Below are 12,711 nucleotides of genomic sequence, written 5' to 3'. Positions count from 1 at the left end.
GAAAGAAAATCACAATAAGGAAAGATGCAGCAGCAGATCAAGAAAATAGTCAAAGGGTTTTTTTTTAAAAAAAAATCCAGCCTAGCCACGTCCACACGTTACATGGCACCAAAGGAGTTAAAGCGATAGAGAGCTGCAATGCCTAGAGGAGGCGTGGGAACCTTGGGAGCAGTAAAGGTAGGTAAATAGAGGGGCTTCCTTCCTTCCTGCCACGCCCCCTGCCTCCCACGTGGGGGAAGCTGTCTGGCAGGGGGTGAGCTTGAAAGTAGGGGCCGCTGTGTGGGACCATCAAGGGGGAACAGGGGGAGGAGGAGAAGCAAGCAGCACCTTTAGATCTGCAAAATGGGGTGGCTAGAGAAATCCCCCCCTAGAGAGTTAGCAGAGACAAGCAGCTAATGGTGGGGTGCAGAGGGTGGGGTGGGGGGGCTGAAAAGAGTCACCCACATCCCTTGCAGGCTGGGAGGTGGAGGTGCTTGTGCAGCTGACCTTCCTCCCATCTCCAGCTGCTAACATCAACCCCCCCCTCCATGGGGTTCCTGTGTCTTTAAAAGAAAAAAAAGAATAGTCTGGCAGGCAGAAGCTCAACAGGTGCAGCAGAAGAACTGGGGCTCCTGTGATTGTAAAAGAGGGGAGTTTAAGAGTTGCAGCTTTTTCTCTCTCCTTCTTCTATGCTTATCTTCCCCAACCTGGTGTCCTCCAGATGTATTGTACTACAAACCCCATCATCCTGATGTGGTGGGAGTTGTAGTCCAAAACATCTAGAGGGTTTGATGTAGGGGGGGAACTGATCTAGATCCCAGGAGTCCTGTCCTCCTGCCCTCAGATGCAGGGAAGGAAAACCAAGCCTGCCCCACTGTGCAGCCACTGACAGCACAGGCACCCTGGCAGGGAGAAGAGGGGGGAGAAATATTGGCAATTTTCTCCTGATCTCTATATATGTCCCAACCCAAAACTAAATCTGTTCTGAAGGAGAATGGGTTTATTGATGCCAAACGGCCGTGACAGGCTTCCCTGTCCAAATGCAAGTTATCTTAGATGCTGGAAAGGACGAAAGATTAGGGATAGCCGTTACCTTTAGCCCCTGGTTTGACTTTTTCAGGGACTTTAGGCTGGCCTCCATTGGAGGCTGAGAACTGGGTTAGCAAGGCCTTTGGTCTGATCTGGAAAGGCAATTGTGGCGTTCTTCTGTTTCCAGGTGGAGAGAAAATGGCTGCCGTGGGAAGCGCTGCGGTGACCTCCCTAGGCCTACATTTCCAGGCTGTGCTGGAGCAAGGGGCCCAGCCCGGAAGGAAAGCGGGAGGACAGGACGACCCGACCAGCCCCAAGCCAAGCAAGGACGCCAGAAGGGCAGGCCAAGCGCTCGAGGTGGGGGTGGCCAAGGAGCTCCTGCCGTGGGCAGCCCCTCAGCAGGTGAAGCAGGAGCCAGCCGAAGGGATGCCGCAGGCCTGGGACGGCCCGTGGCAGGAGTTCCTGAAGGCGGTCCAGTCGCCTCACCCCGGATGGGGAAACCCACAGCTGCCCGCCCCCACGCCGTGGGAAGAGAACAGCAAGGCATTTGCCAGCCCCTTTGAGGGCGCCGGCGATGCTTGGATATGGCCGAGGGGGGACTGGGCGGCACGGCCCTTAACAGGAGAAGTGCAACAGCCCTCCCACAGCCCGGAGGCTGGAGACAGGGGAGACGGCGGGAAGTTGAAGGCGGAGGTCTCGAGGCTGGGCGCCGAGGCCCAGCGCCGGCGTTTCCGGCAGTTCTGCTACCGGGAGGCCGAGGGCCCCCGCGAGGCCTGCCTCCGACTTAGAGCCCTTTGCCGCCAGTGGCTGGAACCAGAGAGACGCACCAAGGAGCAGATCCTGGAGCTTGTGCTCCTGGAGCAGTTCCTGGCTGTCCTGCCCACGGAGATGCAGGGCTGGGTCCGGGAAGGCGGTCCAGGGACCAGCTCCCAGGCGGTGGTCCTGGCGGAGGAGTTCCTGAGGAGGCAGCGAGAGCCCAAGGACTGGGAGCAGCAGGTGAGAGGATCTTCACCCAACATCTTAGGTGGGGAAACTTTTTAGGCACAAGGGGGCCACGGCAGTGACGCCACGAACGTACCACCCAAAGTAGACGGCCGGCTCTGAAATATTGTGGCGCCGGCAAAGGAGTCGGCAGCCTTGGGCACTTGTCAGGGGCCCCTGTGTCCCACAAATCTTACCTGCCAACCTAGTCGCCCTTCCCCTGCCTTCTCCGGGAAATGGCAACAGCAGCAAGGAGCAGCTGGTGAAATCCCTCTTCATCCCAACACTTCAAGCTGCAGGGGTATAGCTAGAGTGACCAGATACAAAAGAGGGCAGGGCTCCTGCAGCTTTAACTGTTGTGGTGAAGAGGGAATTTCACCAGGTGCTGCACGCCTGCAAATGACACCAGCTGAAATTCCCTTTTCTACGCAACTGTTAAAGGTACAGGAGCCTGGGGCGACACAGGCTCTGAACACCAGACCCGGCCGAGGCTACTCCCTGCTCAAGCCAAGCACCACCGCTTGATACGCCTGAGGCAAGGGATAAAACCCACCTTCCTCCAAACTATGTGGAGAAAGGGGTTTAAAATGGAGAATGGATTTTAATATATACAATAATGCGCTGTGAGTTATATCTGCTTAGGTGAATGATTGTCAGAAGTGGGTGCTGAATGTGTAAACTTAAGATGATAAATGCCAAACAGACACGTGGGATTTTTGTGGTAGTTTTAAAACAAACAATCAAAATTTATTTTTAAAAGTTCATAAGCTTTGTTTCAAATAACAACATTTAAAACCCCTTTTTGAAACCTTTCATACAATCCGGTCACTCATTCACATTCGCGCTTTCCTTTTTCTCACACAATCACTCTTGAACTTTCTTTATTATCAGTATTGTTTAATATACATCCACTACGTGCACACCACACTCTAGACACCACTCACTACGCTGACTCTCAAATTTCCCAGAACTTAAGTACTCTACACACAGAGAGCACTAAAGACTCTAAGAGTACCTAACAAGTCCCCCTCAATCCTTCCCTTATATATGACTCCTCCCCCTCCCCAGACATTCTAACTCCGCCCACTCAGGCCAACATTCTAAAAACCACAGACTTACAAACCGCAGACATACATTTGGAATTGACTTGTGGGGTGTAACGCCACAGAGCCCTTGTCCTCCTTTCCATAGGGTCACTCTACGGTACAGATGCATTCTCTCAGAGGTGTTGAACCTCAGGGCCGTGGGCCAAATCCGGCCCTCCCGGATACCAAATGTGGCCTACCAGGTTTCCCAGATGTCCATAACCTCATCCCCTTTCCCCGGACCGCCAATCATTTGGTAGTCCTCAAAGGCTGAAACGTTTCTACTATCTAAGGTCTAGTTACTAGCAAGAAGAACATTAAGCTAAAATAAGCTGCTGTTTTGGCTTCACCCTTTTTCCCTTTGGCCCCTCCCACCACCTGAATGTACCTCCGAAGAGCTCTTCTGAAACTAAGTTTGGCCCTTGTACACCAGCTGCTGGGGGAACATGGGCGTGAGTGTCTCAGACAGGGAGACGTTTCCCTCCGCCTCTCACAATACTAGAACCCAAAGAGGTCATCCAGTCAAGGAAGCTTACTCCAGTCAAGGAAGCTCGTAGTCTTGGCTTTATATTTGATTCCTCGCTCTCCTTTATTCCTCATATCGAGGCAGTAGCTAAATCCTGTCGTTTTTTCCTGTATAATATTGCCAGGATTCGATCATTTTTGTCTGTCTCTTCTGCCAAGACTCTTGTTCATGCATTGGTTATTTCTCGGTTAGACTACTGCAACCTTCTTCTCACTGGCCTTCCTTCTTCTCACATCAGTCCATTGGTTTCTGTTCACCACTCTGCTGCTAAGATCATCTTCTTGGCTCGCCGCTCTCACCATGTTACTCCACTTCTGAAATCTCTTCATTGGCTTCCAATTCACTTCAGAATCCAATATAAACTTCTCCTGTTGACCTACAAAGCTTTTCACGGTCTAGCTCCTTCCTATCTCTCCTCTCTCATCTCACACTATTCCCCCGCTTGTGCTTTCCGCTCCTCTGATGCCATGCTTCTCGCCTGCCCAAGGGTCTCCACTTCCCTTGCTCGGCTTCGTCCATTTTCTTCGGCTGCCCCTTACGCCTGGAACGCTCTTCCAGAACATTTGAGAACTACAAGTTCAATCGCAGCTTTTAAAGCTCAGCTAAAAACTTTTCTTTTTCCTAAAGCTTTTAAAACTTGATTTTGCTCTGACTTTTATACTGCCTGTTTGGTGCATTCTCTTCCCCTCCTTATTGTTTTATTGTGATTTTATTAGAATGTAAGCCTATGCGGCAGGGTCTTGCTATTTATTGTTTTACTCTGTACAGCACCGTGTACATTGATGGTGCTATATAAAATAATAATAATAATAATAATAATAATAATAATAATAATAATAATAATCCCTTGAAACTGAGAGGTGGGAAATTCAGAACAGGGAGAGGGAAGGACATCTTCTTCACATAGTGCAAACTGTGGAACTCACTACCACAAGATGTAGCGATGAACACCAGTTTGGATGGATTTCAAAGGGGGTTGGACAAATTATTGGAAGAGAAGCCTATCCATGGCTATGAGTCCTGATGGCTACATGCTACCTCCAGTATCAGAGGCAGCGTGCCTTTGTACACCAGTTGCTGGGGAGCATGGGCAGGAGAGTGCTGTTGCACCCATGTCCTGCTCATGGGTTTCCTGTAGACAGTTGGTTATCCACTGTGTGAATTAGATGGACCCTTGGTCTGATCCAGTTCTTCCATTCTTGTAGGATTGCAGCCTTAAAGTGATTTAAGTGTTACATGAGGTAGACTTTCTTTACTGGAATACTTGTAAACTTTTGAAGACAAGAGCACGTACCTCCCTCCCTTTGAATGTTTGAATTTCAGGAAAAAGTAAACGTACTAAAAAAGCTGTTGACACAATTCTAGGAACCCAAAGAACTCTGTGTGATATGCTGAGAGAGACTCGTTCATTCCTCGTTGCTAATGAACTTTGGAACAAGGAAACAAAAGAATTCTGTGGAAAAATAAAGCACTGGGCCCATTCAGAAGGCACCTTAAACCATGGCTTGAACCATGGTGGTTAAGCCAGAAAGCCAGGCCGTGTTCAGAAGGCACCTTAAACCATGGCTTTAACCACGGTGAATAAGGCTTTTTGTTTTATTCACCATGGTTGAAGCCGGGGTTTAAGGTGTCTTCTGAACATGGCCTGGCTTTCTGGCTTAACCACCATGGTTCAAGCCATGGTTTAAGGTGTCTTCTGAACATGGCCTGGCTTTCTGGCTTAACCACCATGGTTCAAGCCATGGTTTAAGGTATCTTCTGAACATGGCCTGGCTTTCTGGCTTAACCACAATGGTTCAAGCCATGGTTTAAGGTGTCTTCTGAACATGGCCTGGCTTTCTGGCTTAACCACCATGGTTGAAGCCGGGGTTTAAGGTGTCTTCTGAACATGGCCTGGCTTTCTGGCTTAACCACCATGGTTCAAGCCATGGTTTAAGGTGTCTTCTGAACATGGCCTGGCTTTCTGGCTTAACCACCATGGTTCAAACCATGGTTTAAGGTGTCTTGTGAACACGGCCTGGCTTTCTGGCTTAACCACCATGGTTAAAGCCATGGTTTAAGGTGCCTTCTGAATGGGGCCACTGAAAAACTTTTCTGTGGAAGAATTTTCACCTGGCCTCACTGGCTCCAGGTGTAAATGAAACGCTACCTGTGGCTATTTACTCATTGTCATTCTAGGTGTCACGACCTTTTCCGGAAACGCCTGGGAACGTCCCCAAGGCAGAACGGGTCCCATCAGGCAGTGGGCAATGGCAAGTCTACCGAGAGGCCAAGCAGGATAGTGATGCAGATAACAGTTCCCTGGGTAAGTATTTCTTATGATACCTGAGGCCTTCTCCTGCAGGGGGTTGAAAAATCCATGTCGCTACTGGCATAGAGCCAGTGTGGTGTAGTGGCTAGAGTGTCAGACTGGGAGTCGGGAGACCTGGGTTCTAGTCCCCACTCGGCCATGGAAACCCACTGGGTGACTTTGGGCCAGTCACAGACTCTCTCACCCAGCCTACCTCACAGGGTTGTTGTTGTGAGGATAAAGTGGAGAGGAGGAGGATTATGTACGCCGCCTTGGGCTCCTTGCAGGAAAAAGGCGGGGATATAAATGCAATAATAAATAAATAAATAAATAATAGCAACAGTTCTGTGAGAAAACTTTGCACCCTGCTGGGATTGTTTAGCTTAGAAAAGAGGTAAATGAGGGGAGACATAATAGAGGTGTACAAAATGATGCATGTTGTGGAAAAAGTAGATAGGGAGGCATATTTTTCCTTCTCTCACAATACTAGGTGTCATGTCAGGAAGCTGATGGGTGGGAGATTCAGGACAGGTCAAAGGAAGGACTTCTTCACATAGTGCAGAGTTAAACTATGGAATTCATTACCACAGGATGTAGTGATGGCCACCGCTTTGGATGGCTTTCAAAGGGGGTTGGAGAAATTCCTAGAGGAGAAGGCTCTCAGCGGCTACTAGCCCTGATAGCTATGTGCTACATCCAGTATCAGAGGCAGTATGCCTGCATTCACCAGTTGCTGGGGAACATGGGTGGGAGTGTGCTATTGCACTCATGTCCTGCTTGTGGATTTCCCATGGGGCATCTGGTGGGCCTCTGTGTGAACAGAATGCTGGGCTAGATGGAACCGTGGTCTGATCCAGCAGGGCTCTTCGTACGGAGACTCCGGTGAGGAGTCAAAAGTTTACGTCCTGTTGTTTGCAACAGGACTGGGGCCATTTGTACAGTGCTTCTGCCAAGTGATCTAATTCCGGCCTTGAGGCAAGGCGCTTCTCAAAGCTAATTCTGATTTCTGCCTTCAGGTAAGCCGCCGCTAGTAGCAGGTAGAAAGTCCAAAGGGGCTGTCCGCGTCAAAGCACAGGGGCAGAAACAGCAGTTGTGTAGAAAAGGGAATTTCAGCAGGTGTCATTTGTAGGCATGCAGCACCTGGTGAAATTCCCTCTACATCCCAACCGTGAAAGCTGCAGGAGCCCTGCCCAGAGGGACCAGTTACAAAAGAGGGTAGGGCCCTTGCAGCTTTCACGGTTGCGATGAAGAGGGAATTTCACCAAGTGCTGCGCGCATACAAATGACACTTGCTGAAATTCCCTTTTTTATGCGACTGTTCAAGATACAGGAGCCCTGTCCTCCTTTCCCTATGGTCACCCTAGGTAAAGAGGTAGTGAGAAAGATTAGCAAAGCTAGAGGCTGGGATGGAGGCGGGAACAGGAAGGCAAAGAGAAAGGGCAAGGCTAGAGGCTTTGAGAAAGAGGACTGCCCTAAGATTTTCCAAGGTTTTTATCCCCAAAAAATGATTTAAAGGGGACAGGGAGTGGAGAACTTCGTGGGTACTCTTGGAAGCATCTGTGGGCGCCACGTTGGGGTTCACTGGTTTAGTCTGCAGGGGGCTCAGCCCCCACCTCTGCATTGAACTCAGTCTTTTGGGCAGGTTATTTTCCCTTTGCCGTGCCTCCCATGGCAACTATTTTGTGGTGGTGCCCACACCCCAAAAAGGTTGTCAACCCCATACATACTAATAAACTCTGGATTCTCCAATGTTGTGCCTGTGCATCATCATCAAATAACACAACACGTCACCAAGTAACAAAAAATTTAAAGCCTGCGAAACAAAAGAGATGGAATTAAAGATTTTAAAAGCTATTACTAGGCAAGTAGTCGAAATGTTTTCACTGCCGGCCTAAACGCCACCAGGGATGTGGCTAGTCTCACCTCCTTTGAGGAGGAATTCTATAAATGGGGGCTGCCACAGAAAAGGCCCTGTGGCATGTCCTAACACCAAAAGTGGTTTGGATAGTAGAATTTCAAAGCAGGACCTCCACAGGTGATCTCTACCTGTAGGGAAGTTCATATGGAAGTAAGCAGTCTTTCCAGTATCCTGGTCTTAAGCCATTTAGGGCTTTATAGGTAAGCACCAGGACCTTGAATTGGGCCCGGAAATGAATCTGAAACTGGTGCAGTTGACATAAGAGCGGTGCAATTTGGTTTAAAATGTGTAAGCCAGAGAGCAAACTAGCTGTGGTGTTTTCCAAACACGCCTTTCAAGGGCAGCCCCATATACAGAGTATTGTGGTAATCCAATTACGAGGGTATGTATCGCTGTGGCCAGATTTTTCAGCTTTGTTACGAGGAATGACTAGTGCGTGTCTGTCTCTCTCCCCCTTTTCCATATTTCCAGCAGGAGAGGGGTGGGTGAGTGAGAACGAGGAGGAGAAACCTCAACTGAAATGTTCGGAGAAAATGGAGCCGTCCGGGGCCTTTGGAGAGACGGCTTTTCTGTGCCAGGAACAGCTGGACGCTTTTGAGAATGAACGCAAATCGGAGAATCGGTACGACGGCCACTTAGGGGAGGGAGAGTGTAAACCGGTTTCTTGTCCTGGACTCGGGCGGGAATTTGGCGAAACCATTGCCCAGGAGAGGATCCACAAGGACCGGAGGAAAAAAGTCTGTACCGAGTGTGGGAAGTCATTTGGCCGGAGCTCCGACCTCCTTAAACATCGGAGAACCCACACTGGGGAGAGGCCATTCCAGTGCCTCCATTGCGGGAGGAGCTTCAGTGACCGCTCCAACCTCATTGCACACCGGAGAATTCACGCCGACAAGAAGCCCTACCAGTGCTTGGACTGCGGGAAAAGCTTTTGTCAGAACTCCTACCTGGTCCGCCACCGGAGGACTCACACAGGCGAGAAGCCGTACAAGTGCTCCTATTGCGGCCGGGGTTTCAGCGACAGCTCCAACCTGGTCGTACACAAGAGGACCCACACGGCGAGCGACAAGCCATACCGGTGTCCGGATTGCGGCCGGAAGTTCAGTGAACCCTCGCTCCTGGGCCGGCACCAGCGGATGCACGCGAAAGAGAGGCCGTACAATTGCTCGGACTGCGGGAAGACCTTCCGCCACCGCTCGGATCTCGTCCGACACCGGAGGACCCATACGGGGGAGAAGCCGTTCACATGCCTCGACTGCGGCAAAAGCTTCAGCCAGAGGTCCCACTGCAGCACGCACGAGAGAAGGCACATGAGGCAGAAACTGTACCCGCAACACTCAGATAATGGGAACAGCTTTGCCGGGGCCGAGATCGGGCTTCCTGTGAAGGATGAAACGGCCGAAACTGCTCAAAGGCTTGTGACCCAGAAGGACATGAGAATGGGGCACATGTGCGTCCTTCTCCACACCGAGTGGGGTTACTTATAGTCAAGCTTGTTTGTGAACGCATGGTCACTTGGAGACAATTCTTAACTCGCCGCAGGCGAGCGGCAGGGGGAGTTTTTAAAAAACGGATTGTGTCTCTCTCTTTTTCTCTTCACTCTATAAAGGACTAACATAGCCTGCTTGCCCACATATACTCACTAATGTTTTTGCGTGGACTAATGATTTTTACACTATATGCCGAAATTGGAATTTGATGCAGAATTCAGCATTTTGGGAGCCTCCTATTCGTTGTTCTTTGTTTGTTTGTTTGTTTTAAAGCAAGTTTCTAGTCCTCATCGCTGATAGGTTTGAACGTCGCTGCCCTGATAGGTTTGAACATACATACTCAGTTTTGGGTGAAATATCGGAAGCCAACCAGGGGTAGAGGCAGAGTGAACAGGACAGGTGTGTGAGGCTGAGCAGGATTTACACCACCCAGGGGATGTAGATCCTTTCCCAATGACCGAAATAGAATACTGGTACGCCAAACGTAACAATTTTGCATAATTTTATTGGGGCAAAGAATTATTATTATTTTGTTAAGGACAGCCCTGACCTTGAGGCAAGCGATGAAAAGGGGCGAACGCAAATTCCCCAAACTACAAGCGAAGGAGAAAGGAAGGGGAAGGCCCTACGGGTGAGAAAGTACAGTGAAATATAAATTATTCGGTCTCGACACATTTGGGATAGAGAGCGGAACAGAGTGATTCCATTGGTGAATCTCTTTGGCCTGTGTGGACTTCAGCCCTGTGGGATCGACTTGGCTTTCGTTGTCAAACCCGGCTGTCCAGAGAGACCCAGAAGGCCCCAGTGCCTTTCCTGAACTCTGATCTTTCAGTGGGTTGCCAGCTTTCATGGAGTTTGTTCCCGTCGTAAAAGGGTGAAACACCTGTCCTAAGGCTTCATTACTGGCGGTAAAAGCTGGAAGCCCAGCCACTGGAATGCTGCCCTCAAGAGCTCCGGAATGGGATTCGGCCGGCCGTCTGAAAAGGGTCTGACGCCTGCGTTTTCACTGGAATGCTAACATCCATCAATTAGCACCGGGGCATATGCAAAGTGGAGACTTGAAGTGGGTCCAGGTATAAAATGGCAGGTCTGAAGGGGGCGGGGCCAGGTGAAAATGGTGGGGGCGGAGGGGCGGGGCCAGTTCCTTACTGCACCTGATATGCCCTACAATGGAATCATCTTCTAATGCCAATCTGTATCCGAGTTACTACAGATCAGAGATTCTGGCTGCTTATTTAAGGAGTTGTTTTGCCATGGTGGGAGGTAACTGGAAGTCATAAAGCCTAGCTGACTTACTGATAATCATCCCTTGATCAACGGGTAGGTCCCGACTTCCTGTTTACTTGCCTACCCCTGCAACAGAGCATGCCAAAAATACAAATGGTTCTGTTTCACTGGGGCCCCCTGACGGAGAATATGTCCAGAATGCAGCGGTCTAGATAAACTTTCATTTTAGCTTAGCCTTGTCAATAAACCCACGAGAATTACTAGCTTGCAAACTCTTTTTCTAGCCTGCAAAGAGGGTAGTCCCTGGCGTTTCCATCCTGACCAGGGAGGAAGGAGAGCTCCGTTCTCTGCTCAGCTTGGAAATGCAGGCTGCTCGTGTCTTGGCAGGCTTGAAGAAAATGTGTCTCCTGCCATGGGGAGAAAGGACGCAGTGATCTGCTCTTCCTCTGTTATCCTGCTCAGTCACCTGCATGGAATTCCTGTACGCCTGTGGTGACCAGGCGAGTTCATAGAAGAATAGAATCACAGAATAGTAGAGTTGGAAGGGGCCTCTAAGGCCATCAAGTCCAACCCCCTACTCAATGCAGGAATCCACCTTCAAGTATCCCTGACAGATGGCTGTCCAGCCGCAAGGCTGTTTTAGGGCATTTTAGGGATTCTCTCTTCTCTAGTTCCCGCCCACACGTCGTATTGCAATGAAATCTGAAGGCTATGGCATGACAGCATCACCTTCATGTGGAAGGAATGGTAGGCAGAGCAGTTGAGTATAGGGGAGGGTGGAGAAACTAGATGGGCATTAAAATCCAGGGGGAAGTTGTCAGGAGAGCCAATCAGGAAAGGAAGAGGTGGGGCCAGAGACCAATACTATAAAAAGGGGACCGAAGAGGTGGACGAGGACCAGCAGTGCTACTGATTCTTTTGGGTCATAACTCCCCTCTGACCAATTCCTTTTCTAAAGGCATCTTCGTGTTGGTTTGGGGGAGATTTGCGAACTTAGGGCAGGGGGCGAGATTGTGAAGGTGGTGTTCCTTGGCATTTCTTGTGGTTCGCTTCGTTTTGTTTTTAGTTTAATGCAGCCGTGGCTCTGAATTTGATCAGTGTAGCAATGTGAGAGTGCTTAACCTAAGGTGACCCTGTGAAAAGGAGGACCAGGCTCCTACATCTTTAATAGTTGCATAGAAAAGGGGAATTTCCGCACGTGTCATTTGTACGCCTGCAGCAACTGGTGAAACTCCCTCTTCATCGCACCAGTGAAAGCTGCAGGAGCCCTTCCCTCTTGACCAGATAGAAAAGTAGAACAGAGGGCAGGGCTCCTGCAGCTTTCACTGGTGCGCTGAAGAGGGAATTTCACCAGGTGCTGCAGGCATACAAATGACACCTGCTGAAATTCCCTTTTCTGTACAACTGTTAAAGATACAGGAGCCCTGTCCTCTTTTTCATATGGTCACCCTACTTAACTGCTTCCCTACAAACTTGGGATAAGACTCTTCTACAAGCTGCCCCAGTGGTCAACTTGTCTTTTTGTTCCCCCCTTGGGGGAGAGAAGCAATTCGGAGTGGCTAATTTTTAGTGAACATACATGGCAGGGAAATTATTATTATTTTATTCCTTACCCGCCTCTCCATTTTGATTGAGGCAGAGAACAACAGCAAGTATAAAATACATAAAATACTGATTAAAAACAGTATACACTGTTAAAACATCCTAAAAGCATCCTAAAATTCCACTGGGTAGGCCTGCCGGAAGAGCTCAGTCTTTATCGCTTTCTTAAATGCTAAAAGACTGTTAAGTTGATGAATCTCCTCCGGCAGGCTGTTCCACAGTCTGGGAGCAGCAGAAGAGAAGGTCATCTGGGTAATACCTGTCAGCCTAATTTTGGCTTCCCAGAGGACCTGAGCGTGCAGGGCAGATTGTATAGGAGAAGGCGATCTCGCAGAGTTAATTACTTCTTTCCTCCTCTTCCTCCTCCAATCTTGCTCTGAACAGTAAATGTTTTCTGTTTTTAGCTATTGTGAACCGCCCAGAGAGCTTTGGCTGTGGGGCGGTATATAAATGTAATAAATAAATAACTAAATCTCGCTTTGAACAGATTTAGATTTCCTGTGGCCACATGGCAAAAACAACCCAAAGAATAGTTTCTTTAAATGGGGGAGTGCCGTGGACTTCACATTCACCACAAGAATCAG

General features: G+C 49.4%; 1 protein-coding gene across 1 annotated transcript; it reads left to right on the top strand.

The window, feature by feature from the left end:
* The first annotated feature begins 218 nt into the window (after positions 1–218).
* On the top strand, positions 219–9,449 carry LOC134396181 (zinc finger and SCAN domain-containing protein 21-like). The gene is made up of 4 exons (XM_063122585.1): positions 219–253; positions 1,196–2,004; positions 5,779–5,905; positions 8,280–9,449. The coding sequence occupies exons 2-4, from the start codon at positions 1,207–1,209 to the stop codon at positions 9,293–9,295; spliced, it is 1,941 nt and encodes a 646-aa protein (XP_062978655.1). The 5' UTR covers positions 219–253; positions 1,196–1,206; the 3' UTR covers positions 9,296–9,449.
* Positions 9,450–12,711: the final 3,262 nt, after the last annotated feature.

Source organism: Elgaria multicarinata, chromosome 3 (genome assembly GCF_023053635.1).
Source record: "Elgaria multicarinata webbii isolate HBS135686 ecotype San Diego chromosome 3, rElgMul1.1.pri, whole genome shotgun sequence".
In the NCBI taxonomy this organism is placed as follows: domain Eukaryota; kingdom Metazoa; phylum Chordata; class Lepidosauria; order Squamata; family Anguidae; genus Elgaria; species Elgaria multicarinata.
This window is presented reverse-complemented; position numbering and strand designations above follow the sequence as displayed.

Coding starts and splice junctions, on each gene's coding strand:
- LOC134396181 (XM_063122585.1), top strand. CDS start 1,207: ATGGCTGCCGTGGGAAGCGCTGCGGTGACCTCCCTAGGCCTACATTTC. Junction 2,005..5,778: donor CCAAGGACTGGGAGCAGCAG/GTGAGAGGATCT, acceptor TTGTCATTCTAG/GTGTCACGACCTTTTCCGGA. Junction 5,906..8,279: donor TGCAGATAACAGTTCCCTGG/GTAAGTATTTCT, acceptor CCATATTTCCAG/CAGGAGAGGGGTGGGTGAGT.